General features: G+C 52.2%; 6 protein-coding genes across 6 annotated transcripts; 2 read left to right on the top strand and 4 right to left on the bottom strand.

Moving 5' to 3' along the window:
• Positions 1-30: 30 nt before the first annotated feature.
• On the top strand, positions 31-1,727 carry ASPSYDRAFT_91686 (cytochrome P450; the record flags this gene model as incomplete). Its single annotated transcript, XM_040852529.1, has 4 exons — positions 31-369; positions 438-669; positions 717-1,585; positions 1,653-1,727. 4 exons carry the CDS (start codon positions 31-33, stop codon positions 1,725-1,727), a joined length of 1,515 nt encoding a protein of 504 aa, XP_040700232.1.
• A 135-nt stretch (positions 1,728-1,862) lies between these two features.
• ASPSYDRAFT_47712 (amine oxidase, flavin-containing superfamily) lies at positions 1,863-3,774 on the bottom strand. Its single transcript, XM_040847490.1, has one exon. The coding sequence runs from the start codon at positions 3,528-3,530 to the stop codon at positions 2,079-2,081; it is 1,452 nt and encodes a 483-aa protein (XP_040700231.1). The 5' UTR covers positions 3,531-3,774; the 3' UTR covers positions 1,863-2,078.
• A 1,069-nt stretch (positions 3,775-4,843) lies between these two features.
• On the bottom strand, positions 4,844-6,682 carry ASPSYDRAFT_33518 (GIY-YIG nuclease family protein; the record flags this gene model as incomplete). The annotated part of the gene is made up of 1 exon (XM_040845106.1): positions 4,844-6,682. One exon carries the CDS (start codon positions 6,680-6,682, stop codon positions 4,844-4,846), a length of 1,839 nt encoding a protein of 612 aa, XP_040700230.1.
• A 1,281-nt stretch (positions 6,683-7,963) lies between these two features.
• On the top strand, positions 7,964-8,821 carry ASPSYDRAFT_33517 (uncharacterized protein; the record flags this gene model as incomplete). Its single annotated transcript, XM_040845105.1, has 1 exon — positions 7,964-8,821. One exon carries the CDS (start codon positions 7,964-7,966, stop codon positions 8,819-8,821), a length of 858 nt encoding a protein of 285 aa, XP_040700229.1.
• Positions 8,822-9,167: 346 nt separating this feature from the next.
• Positions 9,168-9,551, bottom strand: ASPSYDRAFT_120723 (ankyrin repeat domain-containing protein; the record flags this gene model as incomplete). The annotated part of the gene is made up of 1 exon (XM_040840413.1): positions 9,168-9,551. A coding segment is annotated over one exon (384 nt), but the record flags the coding sequence as incomplete, so codon positions are not given.
• Positions 9,552-11,013: 1,462 nt separating this feature from the next.
• Positions 11,014-12,567, bottom strand: ASPSYDRAFT_156270 (uncharacterized protein; the record flags this gene model as incomplete). The annotated part of the gene is made up of 1 exon (XM_040842543.1): positions 11,014-12,567. A coding segment is annotated over one exon (1,554 nt), but the record flags the coding sequence as incomplete, so codon positions are not given.
• Positions 12,568-12,755: the final 188 nt, after the last annotated feature.

The following is a 12,755-nucleotide window of genomic DNA, read 5'->3' as shown; positions in this document are numbered from 1 at the left end:
ATTTGTTTCAAATCCAGTATTCAAGATAAAATGCCGTCTTTAATCTTCGAGTTCGTTCCCACGAATGTTTCTCCATCACACGTCATCCTCATCTCGATTATATGCGTGTTTGCCATACTTGGAGCGGTCATTCTCAATAGCAGGCGCGCCGGGCTCTCCCACATACCAGGTCCCTTTATCGCACGTTACACGGACGCATGGAGCCTGTGGCTAGCTTGGACAGTGAAATCGAGAGAAAATCCAACCTCGTTCCACCGCACACTGCAGGCGGAATACGGCAATGTGGTTAGGACTGGGCCTCGATCGGTCACTGTACTGGACCCCTTCGCTGTGCCTACGATATACGGTGTTCGTTCGAAACTGAATAAGGTGATTCCTGAGATATGCCCTCCACGATGTTGTTGTCAACTTATGCTGACCACTCTAATACCCTGCAGGGCCCTGCATACATACCCTTCCGTCAGTCTGGGGTGACAACCAGCCTTCTCAGTATCCCAGACGAGCATACTCACTCCAAGTACCGCAAGCTGGTTTCGAATGCCTACTCCATGTCATCCATCAAGGGATACGAGCCTTACGTGGATCAAATGGTCGCTCGGTTTGTTGAAGTGTGTGATCAACATGCGACCAACAAGGAGTCGTTGGATTTGAGCTTGTGGTGCCATTACTGTGAGATAGCACCCGGTTCTGTATTTCAATGTCTAACATTCGGGTAGATTGCTTCGATGTCATTGCCATCCTCACGCTTGGAGCTCCGATTGGGTGTCTCGATGGGCAGGACAGGTTCGGGCTGATCCAGAAAATCAAGGGTTTCCGAGACTACGCAAGCCTGGTCTCGCAGATGCCCTGGCTGCATAGAGTATTCCAAGATAACCCCTTACTGAGACGAGTGAAGCCTTCCCCATTCATGGGGGTGGTCAGATCAACAGTTCAACACCGCCTAGAAAACTTCACTTTGGAAGACCCCCAGAGACCAGATCTACTGTCCCACTTCGTCGCATCTCACAGTGCCTACCCGGGTGTCATGACCGATCATCAAGTCCTCATATCCGCATCTGGCAACTTCATTGCAGGTGGGCTAAGTCCCTCATCCACGTTCAATGAGCTCTGCTATTATCTAGCCACCCATCCAATCTGCCAGGAGAGGCTTTTCCGCGAACTGAAGGAGGCCAAATGCTCCTTTCCAGCCGGCTTTGACGAGGTGAAACATCTGCCGTATCTGGAGGGAGTGATCAGAGAGGCCTATAGATTGCACAACTCTACTTCGGTAAACTTGCAGAGAGTCACAGGTCCTGCCGGCATTGTCCTTCCAGACGGCACCACGCTGCCTGGCTCAGTAAATATTGGATGCCCTGCAGGCACCATTAATCGGGACACGGCCATTTTCGGGCCCGATGCGGAGGATTATAACCCGGAGAGGTGGATGCAAGGTGAAGGTGAGGCCTACGAGGCCTACGAGGAAAGACGCAAATTGATGGACAGATCGGAGTTGTCGTTTGGACAGGGGTCTCGGACGTGCATTGGCAAGAATATTGTTGCACTGGAGATCTTCAAGGTGCTGGCCACTTTAGTCGGTCTATTCAAGGTATGTCCAGGACACACCTGCGNCAGATGTTGCCAACGCGGATACTGATATTTCTATCCTCTCACAGTTTGAACTTGTTGGACAACCACGCAAGTCTCACGTCCAGGTGTTCATTCACCGTCGTGAGACACACACCAGGTAGTTGTAAATACGGATGCTGAAGTTTGTATATGATTGGGACCTGGTATTGACAGATTGAGGCGCCTATTCCGTGAGGATCTCACAGATCACAGGCGAAGTCTACCCCAAGCTCCAATAGTTATGCCATTTCAATGATATCCAGAATCTATAGCGTATGTGGTTGACTCGGCAATGTCCATTCAATCGTGAACTGTCCATATATATGTATCACTATTAGGAATTCTGGAGTGCAAACTATACCAGATTATCTAGGTCCATAATACAATGTCTCTCTAGGGCCACTGAGTCCCCTTCAAGGCCAAGGAGACGAAAAGGGGCTACTCATCTCGGGAATTAGTAGTACAGGAGAGGATCAACCACTCAAGACTTTCTCAACCAACAACCTCTCGGTAAACTGCCACAACGCGGCCGAAGAATGAGTATCGAATGCAGCGCCGGAATACCACGTCCCCCGGTAACCCTGCAACGAGTACAGATCCCGATAAAACCCATTGGCAATTTCCTCGGCAGATACAAACAGCTCAAACGGGCTATGGTTCCCATAGGCTAGCACCTCCGGATCCTCTACATCATACCCGGCGTTTCGTAGTGATAGCGCATTATCCTGGATTATCCTCGTTACTTGCTCTTCTGTCAGGTTCTGGTCGCCACCTCCGAAGAACCCCCTAAAAACTCCCGGAAGCTCAGAAGGGGAGAGCACGTATGTACCGGGGAGAACGGGGACGTTGTACTCGGTATCAATGCCACGGTTGAGGATCTGGACGTCGCTGGGTATACCTGAGAGAGCTATGACGGTGGTGTAATAGAAACTGTTTTGGAACTGGGCAAAGATACCCTCTTCATGAGCATCGAGGTCGAAGCCTTCTAGATTTGACAGGATAGGTGGAATCGTCACGATAAGCTTGTTAGCCTTTATGAGCTTCACGCCGGTTGGAGTGCGGACGAGGATGTGATGCTGCTCGGCACCGGTCTTATGATCGACGACTTCTCGTCGCATGCCGATGACTGTGCTGCTTAGAATGACGTCCTGTCCAAGTTCTGCCTGTGCGGCTTGGTAAAGCTCTTGGTTGTCGTGGTTTGCGGTTGTCAAGAAGCCGCTCTGTATGCCTTGCAGCACACCCAGACTAAAGTACTTCATGATATACACCATGGGATAGTCCAAGATGTCTCCCCTTAGTCCCTGCACGTAAAGCGTGAGTGTTTCCACGGCTGCTGCGAGATCGTACTTCGCGATGAAGTCCCGGAATGAAAGCAGGAGATCTGCTGGGACGGGGTCAGGAAGGTCCCATCCAACCGAAAGGTAAGGGTACTTCAACAACTGCTCGGCATAGCGCATCATCGCGGCCGTGACATTCCCAGCCGGCATTGGCACTGGCTGTCCCGTGCGAAGATCATATCTCTGACTACCCTGGGAGACCCGTGTGAAATCCTGGACTGTCAGGGAGATGTTGAAGTGCGCGAAGAAGTTTGTTGCCTCGGTGTTGTTCTCGTACACCCAGACTCCGTAGTCGATTGGCGTTCCTGTTTTTGGGTCATGATATGTCCTTGTATGCCCACCTAGATGGTCCTCCTTCTCAACGACAACGACGCTGTGGCCCAGCTCTCGCAGGCGGATGGCTGCGTATGTACCAGAAGCGCCGCCGCCGATGACGCAGACGTCGCGAGCGATGATCTTCTCTGGATCTACAGCCCAGTCGCCATCATTGGAATCAGATTTGGGGTAAAGGCCAGGCGAGGCACCGACTATTCCTAGCCATACAGAAGCGACAGTTGCCAGTCGTGTCAGTTGAGTTGAGAAGCGCATGGTTTCAAGTTATGTTGTCAGATCACCTCCAGTTGGTTGACCCACGCTCAGCGCACCTTATGCAGTTCAGTGAGCTTATGAACGGCTGGTAAAGTCACAGCTGTAGCGATGTGACCTGGTTCCGGAGGTTTGATGCTACCTCAGGGCTACTCAAATATTCGTTTCACATCCGGGTCGTGTCCTCTAACCACACGCAAGCAGCCAACACGTAACAATTCTGAGTATGCTTATTGAATACGAAATTAAATAGACCGCGATGACCATCAGCTAGGGCCCAGGTTGCACTGTGAATGTCCGGTCCGTCCAGGGGTTCAGAGCACATACCTACATACCGATCAATGGAATTCCGGATCCGGTGCCCACCCCCGAGAAAGTCAATGCGTTTCGATGTCTCATCAGCGCGAAGTAGTGTTGCCTTATCACTTTTTTCTTTGGTCACCTTGCGCGCAGCTGTGTCGGGGCGAATCGCATTTCGTCCTCTTGTTAACCAATACCGTCAATAGCCCATCTGCGGCCAAAACTTCCTGAGTTGATCGATTCACATTCTTCCGCACATACCAGGAACGGGCCTATCCTGATAAGGCATGTGCTAAGACCAAGATCCCTAATAATAATGTATGCGACATATCACCAAAGACGGGTCCATGGGCCACTGGTGGTCCCGTTAGTGATTCCTCATTTTGCGCCTCAGATAGGCCGTGAAGGTAGACTTGTCAAGTTGCAAAAGCCAAAAGGGCAAGAATTTCAGGATGTAACAAGGGAGAAGGCAGAGCTTGATCAAAGTGATGGGTCCTTCGTTCTGCAGCAAGAGTTGCAGATCCTTAACCTAAAAGCTTAACCAGGCATACAACCCAAGGCAGAACGTCCTTTGCTGGGGAGGGACAATTCCGTTGTTAACCTTCCCAGACGGTGCAATGCGTCCTCCTCCTTCACTCGATGTGCCTCATGGCGACCCACTGAACCAACTGAATGCTAACTTGTATACCAACGAGTAATAATGATAATGAATTGAGGTAGCTTGATACATAGTCTCCTAGGTATAGAACTAGCAAAATAGAAAAAATAAACTATATATCAATCCTAAACAGCGCGGGTATTCGCGCAATGGGTTGAAATGCACCTGGCAAGGGCCTCGGTCATGCAAATGAGGCATTGAATCTGTTAAGAGGGCACCATATTGTTTAGATTGGAAAAGCTCCATAACATCCACAAACAAATTTATGAGGACATGCGAAGAGCGAAACATCAAGAATACATCGGAATATACAGCACAGCAGCATATATACAGTCAATGGCTACCAAGCCGCGCCCTTTCACTTGTCTGACCCCTTCATGAAATCCGTTAGACGCCGGAACAGCTTCCTGGCGCGGCCATGCTTCCCCATTTCCGCTGTTTCCTGCGCCCACTTCGTCCATCTATCCGGATCCCGCGAGAAGCCCATGGCAGGAACCTGGGCCCTGTCGTACCCTGTCTCCAGCAGATCTGCCCACGCCCGGACACTCGCACTGATGGCGTCTCCCTCGCTGTTAATCCAGTATAGATGCCCCGTTCGGCATCCTTTTTGGCCACATGTATCTTTACGGATGCAGCCGTCGAATTCCGCCAGAACCAGATCTTGAATGCGTTCCACAGCCGTACATTTGACTTCGAGATATGGAGCTAGGTTGCTGTAGCATTCTCTTTTCCTTCGCGATTCGCCCGTGCGGTAGTATATCTTGTAGGACCCCTTTTCTGGGTGGGGAGGCGTGAGGTATATGGTGCCGGGGTTGGAGGTGCGTGCGGTTTTTTTTGCAAGAATGTCTCGTATATTCTCGTCAATCTGGTTGCGTGATAGTGTGTCTTTGGTGGAGGATTCAGAAACAGAGCCTGTGCTTCTGCGTAAAGGCATGGCCTCCGTCTTGTTGGAATGGATGCTAGGTGAACCGGGTGAACTTGCGCGTGGCTGGTTGAACAAAGCTCTTGCAAGGGGTTTCTGGGGCATATCTTCAAATCTGCCGTCGTCCTCGTCGGGTACCTCCGGTTTGCATGTATCGTATCTCGCTCCAGGTGTCGGCGAGAGACCATAATCGTCGTCAGTGGGAAAAGACCCGGGAGTCGTCGCGGGTGTTGTTCCTGGTGTATCCGAAGGACTGGCAGGACCTGACGCAGTAGACGCAGTCTCGGAATCCGATATGTCGCCCGTGTTCGTATTATCAATACTTTTTGATGGTTCTGCCTCCACTGGGGAGCCTATATGACGTGGGGTTTTATCCATCCATCGCATAGTCTCTTTCATAGCCCATCTTCGCCATCTATCATGGCGGCTCGAGAGCCCGGCCACAGGAATTGTCTGCATATACCTATCAATAACAAGACCATGTCGATGGAGCATGCTTGCGTAGCCGGACCAGGCCCGGACGCTATCTAGGATTTCCGGTAGTTCGCCCTCAAACCATTCGCCGTGCCACTTGTTAGTACACCTGTCACAGTTACGTCTGCGTCGGTATAGGACAAGCTCTGCATGCACCACCTTCTCCCAGAATTTCGCATCAGGACATTCGATGAAACAGTGTACCTCATGCTCTGGGTAGCACTTCTCCCACCCGTCCGTAGCTCGTTTGAGACCCGATCCGGAGCCGACTTTGTAAACACCCCCCGTGGACTTGTCACTAAAGACATACAAATAGGTGCATTTTTCAGGATCGATTTCAATTTTTCTCGCAAGCATCTGGCGTACCATCACATCGTGGGCCTGTAAGCTCTCAGGTTTCTTCTTGGACCCAGGGGTATAGTAGTTGTCGAAGTTGAGCGGTTGTTTGTCTCGACTGGTGGCTGGGGTAGGAGTCTTTGGCTGCGTAGTCGAGTCTCGAGACAGAATCTCGGTCTGCCATTGTTTCACGGCGGCTTCGATATCTTCGTCCTCTCCGTGTGCATAGCAGAGAGCAAGCCTGGCGATCTGCTCCAAGAAGGTTGCTCGCTCGGCGTTCTCGAGGGTATCGACGGCATGGAGCTTGTCGCAGAGATCCTGCCACTGCTGTCGCCCTAGACTATGTGGCTCAGCAGGCTCCAAGCATTGCTCTGTACTGGAGGAGAAGTGGACGCATGTCTGGCTGCCATTCGCGTAGAACTTGGATGTTATAGACTGGAACTCGATGAACCGTACCTCCGCCATTTTACTTACCTGACTGTAACTTACCTTTGGAACTATGTCAACCACAAACAACGACGAGGAAAGTTCAATCCAATTTCAATTTCCAGCTCTGCGGCTATGGGATGTGCCGGCGCACCCGGACCCTCTGCGGCACGGTCGATGAAACACCCCAGGATTGACATCCCTCCCCAGGTGCCCTAGCGGGTCAGTTAATCCTTTTCTAATTGGCGCAGAGGACAACACGAGAGGCTCCGTGCCTGGCGGTCCGTCCCAGCTGCGTGGACGGCGAACCAGTTCCAATCCGTCTGCCCGAAGGATGCTCACGAGGACAATTCGACAAGGGTCACAGTGTGATCGGAGCTGTTATTACTTATTTGTGCCTGGCCTGCACTATTTTTGGCCCCCAGTCAGTCCCACGCGCCGGGGATCATCACGGCTCTGCTGTGCTGCCTCGACCTGCTTGTTCCCGGTGGTAGGAGGTACACCGTATATACCAGTGGAAGCTGGAAACGGCTGCCTTTTTCGTATGGTAAATCAAGATCCAGGTGTGCCACACTTCCATCCTGTTGCCCGTTTATCTCTTGGACTTTGACGCTGCTGTTGCTGGCACCGTGCACGCCTAGCGTAACAGACCCCTGCTAGTGGGCTCAGGTCTGAGCTGTCACACCGTCGAGAACTGTGCCTCCCATCCCAGCCCCTGAGTTCTCTCAAGTCGACCATGAGACAGTCGAGGTAAATACAACCAGCGGGAATTGAAGGTACACGCTTGAAGTCTTGTCCTATTGTCAAGTTATGTGCCGATATATGGCTCGCGACTTCAATATGTCTGCTCCCTTAGTCTGCGCATCTGGATTAACGAGCCAGAGAGAACAATCGGCTATGTTGCTATTGAACGAGCGGTGATCAAAAGCCAAGGGCCAATGGCAGGTCCACCGAGCTCTTGCTTCATGCTCGAGGCACGTTTCACCATATGGTTAGTGTACCTGGTCTCGGTGCCACGAGTTTCCCTTTATAGTAGTGAGTTGCTTTGGCAAGCTACGCGGGGATTTCATTCTGGCTGTGGTCAAGTCGTAGACTAGCTGGTCTGTAGCCTGGTGTTTAATCGGCGCCTGCTGCATGTTCCATTACTTAACACTAGTCACCCAAGCTGATTCTACCTCGCAAGGCTGTGGGGGCTGCGCAGAGACAGCCTTGTAGATGCGGTCAGAAAGCGCCCTCCCACTGCATAGATACAGAGCATTGCCCATAATCCTGCACTTTCTTACACTCGGGTAATCTCCTTGAAGATTCTTCCACAACGCCATGGCCGAGCCAGTTTCCCTGTTCCTCGCGAGCGCGGGTATCACAGGCATCTTCACCTCCTGCATTCAATGCTTCGAATACATCCAGCTGGGAAAGTCATTCGGGGAGGATTACGAGCGCTGTCTCCTACGAATCGACCTTGTCCAACTCCGCCTGTCAAGATGGTGGGAGAGTCTTCATGCACCAGGACGCGAGCCTCCCTTCCTCCGATCCGAGGAACATCTCCAGACCATGGAATCCACGATGGAGGATATACTGCATCAGTTCGACAAAGCTCGAAAGCTGTCGGTGAAATACCAAAGCCCGGCTGCTACCACTGACCTCGCTGTCTATGACCCTGAAAGCGATCTGGAGCCTAATCGCTGGCGGCTACATAGCAAACTGCGGGACCTGGCGCACCGGCGACAGAAAGAGCTGCCTCTCGGAAGGAAAGTGGCCTGGGCGTTATACGACCAGAAGAAATTTGACCAACTGATTGGGAAAGTGGCGGACAGTGTCAATAGTCTAGTTACTCTATTCCCCAGCGAGGAATTGCAGACCGTCCAGCAGGAGCTGTGCCGCGGGGAGGTTGTGGAGCTTGAGTCTGAGTACGGGCCAGACCTTGAAGTTCTGCAGGAAAGCAGCTGCGAGGTAGATGGTTTGCTCGAGGAGACTTTACGAGAGGCAGTGAGAACACGCGGTGGGAACCGGTACGAGGCGGTGACAATCACGGACAGCGCGATGGTTGAGAATGGGGATTATGTTGCTTGCGGAGTGGTTGTGACAGGCCCTGGGAATGTGTATTCTGGGATTCATATATCTGGCGAGACACGCGTCCGGAATGGGACTAATTACGGAGGGAGGGGTGTGTTTGATTGACCCGTATGCATTAGTGACTACTATACAGGTCGACTTCTGATTTGGTTGCAGCACTGTAGAGCAGAGGAATAGGGATTCATGTAAAGCAGGCTCAGATATAGCCATTCAGTTTCGGCTGTTAACATCAAGGTACCCCTTGCTTATGGAAAAACGAGAAACCATTTATTAGGCAGCCACTAGAGATCATGCCAACATTGCAAGTAAAGTACAGCATCGGGAATGTTCGTTGATATCATCAGGGACCGGGTGGACGTGGCCTGCGTCTGAGTAGTAGCTTGGCGCTCTGCCACTTCAACTGTGCCATGCACGCAAGTATCCGGCCCAGAAAAAGAAGGTTTCTGGTTTCTGGAGCAGCTCCGTGTCTCAAAAGCACATCAACGCACTCCTCATGGCCGTGTTTGGCAGCCAGTAGGACCGCCGACTCACCCCGTTTCGTCTTCACGTCAGCAGCAGCTCCTTTCTGTAGGAGCAAGGCCACACCATCGGGGTTCCCCCAGCGTGCAGCGAAAATGAGTGGTGTGTCTTCCTCTTCTCCGTAGTTGGGCGCGTTCGTGTTGATAGGTACACCCTTCTCCAACAAATATGACACAAGCTCCAGGTTGCCCATGGCCGCGGCGTAGGCCAGGGCAGTCGTCATAGCTGGGATACTCTGCATCACATCTGCCCCTTGGTCAACTAAAAATTTTACAACCGGCAGTTCTCCCGAACGCGAAGCGACAGAGAGTGGTGTCTGTTGCAGGTCACTCAGAACGTTGATCTCGACGTTGCCTTGTGACAGCAAGAAGCAGGCAGCGTCCTCATTCCCATCATTTGCTGCGTAGAAGAGTGGCGTCTGGCCCCACAGATCCCTTGCATTCGGATTCGCGCCTCTGTCTATCAGAAGGGCCATCACTTCCACTCTCGATTCCCCGGTCCCTTGCGCTGCACGCGCGAGTGCCGTACAGCCATTGCCCCAGGGCCTCTTCAGTGAATACAAAATAGCTCTCCTTCTCCACCTTTCCTGGCGTATTATCCGCCGTCGTTGAGATTTGTATGGATGCGTGAGCTTATCCCAGTACTTCCGGAGTATCTGTTTGGCCAACGGGCCCCGCAGCTTTTGCAGAATATAATCAGACTCTTTCTGGTCGACCTGAACACCGTGGTCAAGAATACGAGACACGAGCTCTACATTGCCGGCCTGGGCAGCGTATGAGAGGAGTGTCAGGCCATCACTCACGCCGAAGTCCGGTTGCCCCATGTGCTTGAGGAGCAAGTCAGTTATTTCCGACGAGCAAAGTAACATACTCCAGGTTAATGGCGTCAACTGAGTAGATAAAAAAAAGGGATAGAAAGTCAGCAAATTCCCATTTGGGTATGAATTTGAGAGAAGCAGGAGGCCATGATCTCACCCATCTATACCAAGACCAAGCGCCGACGAGACTCTCTAGCGATGCTCCTGAAAGATAATACACGACCTGCCCAAACGCCATAGGCATCAAAATAGCAGGAATGACCAAGGCCGGGATGACACCAAGCAAAATAACAGCATACTGTTGAAGAGCGGTAAAGGCTATGGTCGCGAGAATCGCCACACCAACGTATATAAGAAGAATCGCGAGATAAAGCAGATAGTACACATTACGTAGGCAGACAGCCCCAAAACTGTTTTCACCAAGCCGACGGAGGAGATGTTGTCTTGGTGAATCAAGCTCTCTCCACTCCTCCTGTGTTCGCGACCATGGAAAGGGCATTTTGAATCGATAATCGGTCTCAGCCCCCGAGTGTATCAATAGTTGTATAACGTCCAGGCAACCGCTGTGGAACGATCGATTTAGCGCCCTGCCACCGGCAACTTCGCGGATTTCCATGTCCGCATTCTGGTCGATGAGAAGCTGAACTAGTTTCAAATGACCCCGTTCCGCAGCCCAGGATAGCGGAGTCCTTCCATGGCTATCCTGTCGGTTGATAGGGCGCAAAAACCAGTAAACTGGGTTCCTGGTGCTCAGTTCATGTGCTGCCAATTCCTGCAGACCAAAATATGCCGCCAGGTGAAGCAGGCTGAAAGAGGTCGGCACATAGCGGTCGTTTGGCGTAATGTCCCAGTAGCATTTCCACCACCTTGAGCGCAACTTCTGCTCCCTTACGATCGATGAATTTAGCAGAGAACCGGTGGAAGTGGTAGCCGTATCAGCTGCAGCTCCTGCTTGGCTGAGGTGCTCTGGCCAATATAGGATGGCGTACTTCAACAAGGGCACGCTGTTCAGGATAGACAAAGTGCCGGCTTCTTCAATACCAAGACACGGATGCTGGGTCAAATTGACCTGGAGCAGCTCAAGGCAAAAGGTTGTTATGGCTTTATGCGCAGCCTCGGTACGGACTCTGTATTGCTCGAGATGCTCTTGCGAGAACGGAGCCCCTCGCGTGAGGAAGTCCCCTGCGGACTTGTGCAGCAACTCGACTCTGCCATTGCTGACTTGGAACAAATGGCCGTAGTTCCTGATCCGCTCACGGACTGTCTCTTCCACACGCTCGACGTCTCCTGGTGCAATCTTGAAAATCACCGCAACTTCCAGCAGGGTCAGTGGACGCCGGACGAGAACAACCCACTGCAACAGCTGTCTAGTGGATCTTGTAACTTCCGCCAGATCTGCTTTCGTGCGGCGGCATCGTTCCAGGTCTGCTTGATAGACCTGGTCGACCATACGCTCGTATGTGCCATCGAGTCCCCGAGGAACTCCCGTGAGAAGCTCTTGAATCTGCGCCTCGGATTGACATCTTTGCAGCTCATTTGCGACATACCCGATCCATATGAACGTCTGCACTGTTGAACGCATCAAAAATGGCATCAATCTCACTTTCAACTCGTCCAGACCGTTACTGTCATCCCAAACAAACGGCACCACGCGACTCAAAATGAAAAGCAAGATTGAATGTTGCACGTGTGGGTAAGCGTCCGAGTCCAGATTGATCCTATCAAAGCCGCCCCGTTCGTCAAAGGTGCATGTCTGGGTTTCTCGACTGAAGACAATAAGCCGAAGTTTCCGACGGACTCCTGGCACGCCGCTTCGCAAGCATGCGTGAACGTGGGCGAGGAAATGATCTAACTGCATTACACATTCATCAAGGCCATCCAAGACGCAGAACACTGCCTGTCTGGACGACTTTGCTACCAACGTTGAAAAGATCCGCCAAAGCGTGTCCAGGTTCGTCAAAGTATGTGTCTGAACCGCGGGACCCTGCAAATCGGGCAAGACATGCTGGACCAGATCTGGCTCATCGTGGAGGAGTTGGCGAGCCCAGCTGCGCAATACCGTGACCGGTGTGTTGCGCTTGTCGTCGTTGTGTGCGCAAAAGTAGTACAGCAATCTTCGGTCAGTCACGTCCGCATAGTCGCGTTCTAGTATCTGCGAAACGTAGATGGCAAGCATCGTCTTGCCCTTCCCTGGCCCTCCAGAGACCCATAGTCCCGGCAGTGCACTCTCGTCACCGTCAGGCTCGTCATCGTCAGCGAGAGTGCTCCAGCGAAGGAACTTCTCGTGCTCCAAAATCCATTCACACGTTCCGTCAACGATCCCAGCTTTCGCAACCAGCAGGCCGGCTCGATCGTCCTGCGGCTCCGTGAGGAACAGAAGATCGCGCACGCGATCCACGGCGGAATGTTGCGCGGCGTCAGGATCCCCGGTAATGTGGTCTCCCAGATGGACGCGATTGTTTGAGCCACCGATCGTGACGCCATGGAAGACGTGGCCACGTCGCTGTTCATGCATCATAGCCAGATCCATTGCGTTTGCGACACAGTGTCGGTTCTCCGGGCCTTGGCCCTCGACATTCCTCAGGGGCTGTGCTGCGCGGCTGAACTGGGGAAATGGTACTTTTGACACACATCATGCCTCCTAGTGTGGCTTGGCAGCTGGGATCCTCAAACGCGGTGGCTGTTTGCTATTTGGCTATACTA

Source organism: Aspergillus sydowii (genome assembly GCF_001890705.1).
Source record: "Aspergillus sydowii CBS 593.65 unplaced genomic scaffold ASPSYscaffold_9, whole genome shotgun sequence".
Lineage (NCBI taxonomy): Eukaryota > Fungi > Ascomycota > Eurotiomycetes > Eurotiales > Aspergillaceae > Aspergillus > Aspergillus sydowii.
Note: the sequence above shows the minus strand (reverse complement) of the source record. Positions and strands in the feature narration are given on the sequence as shown.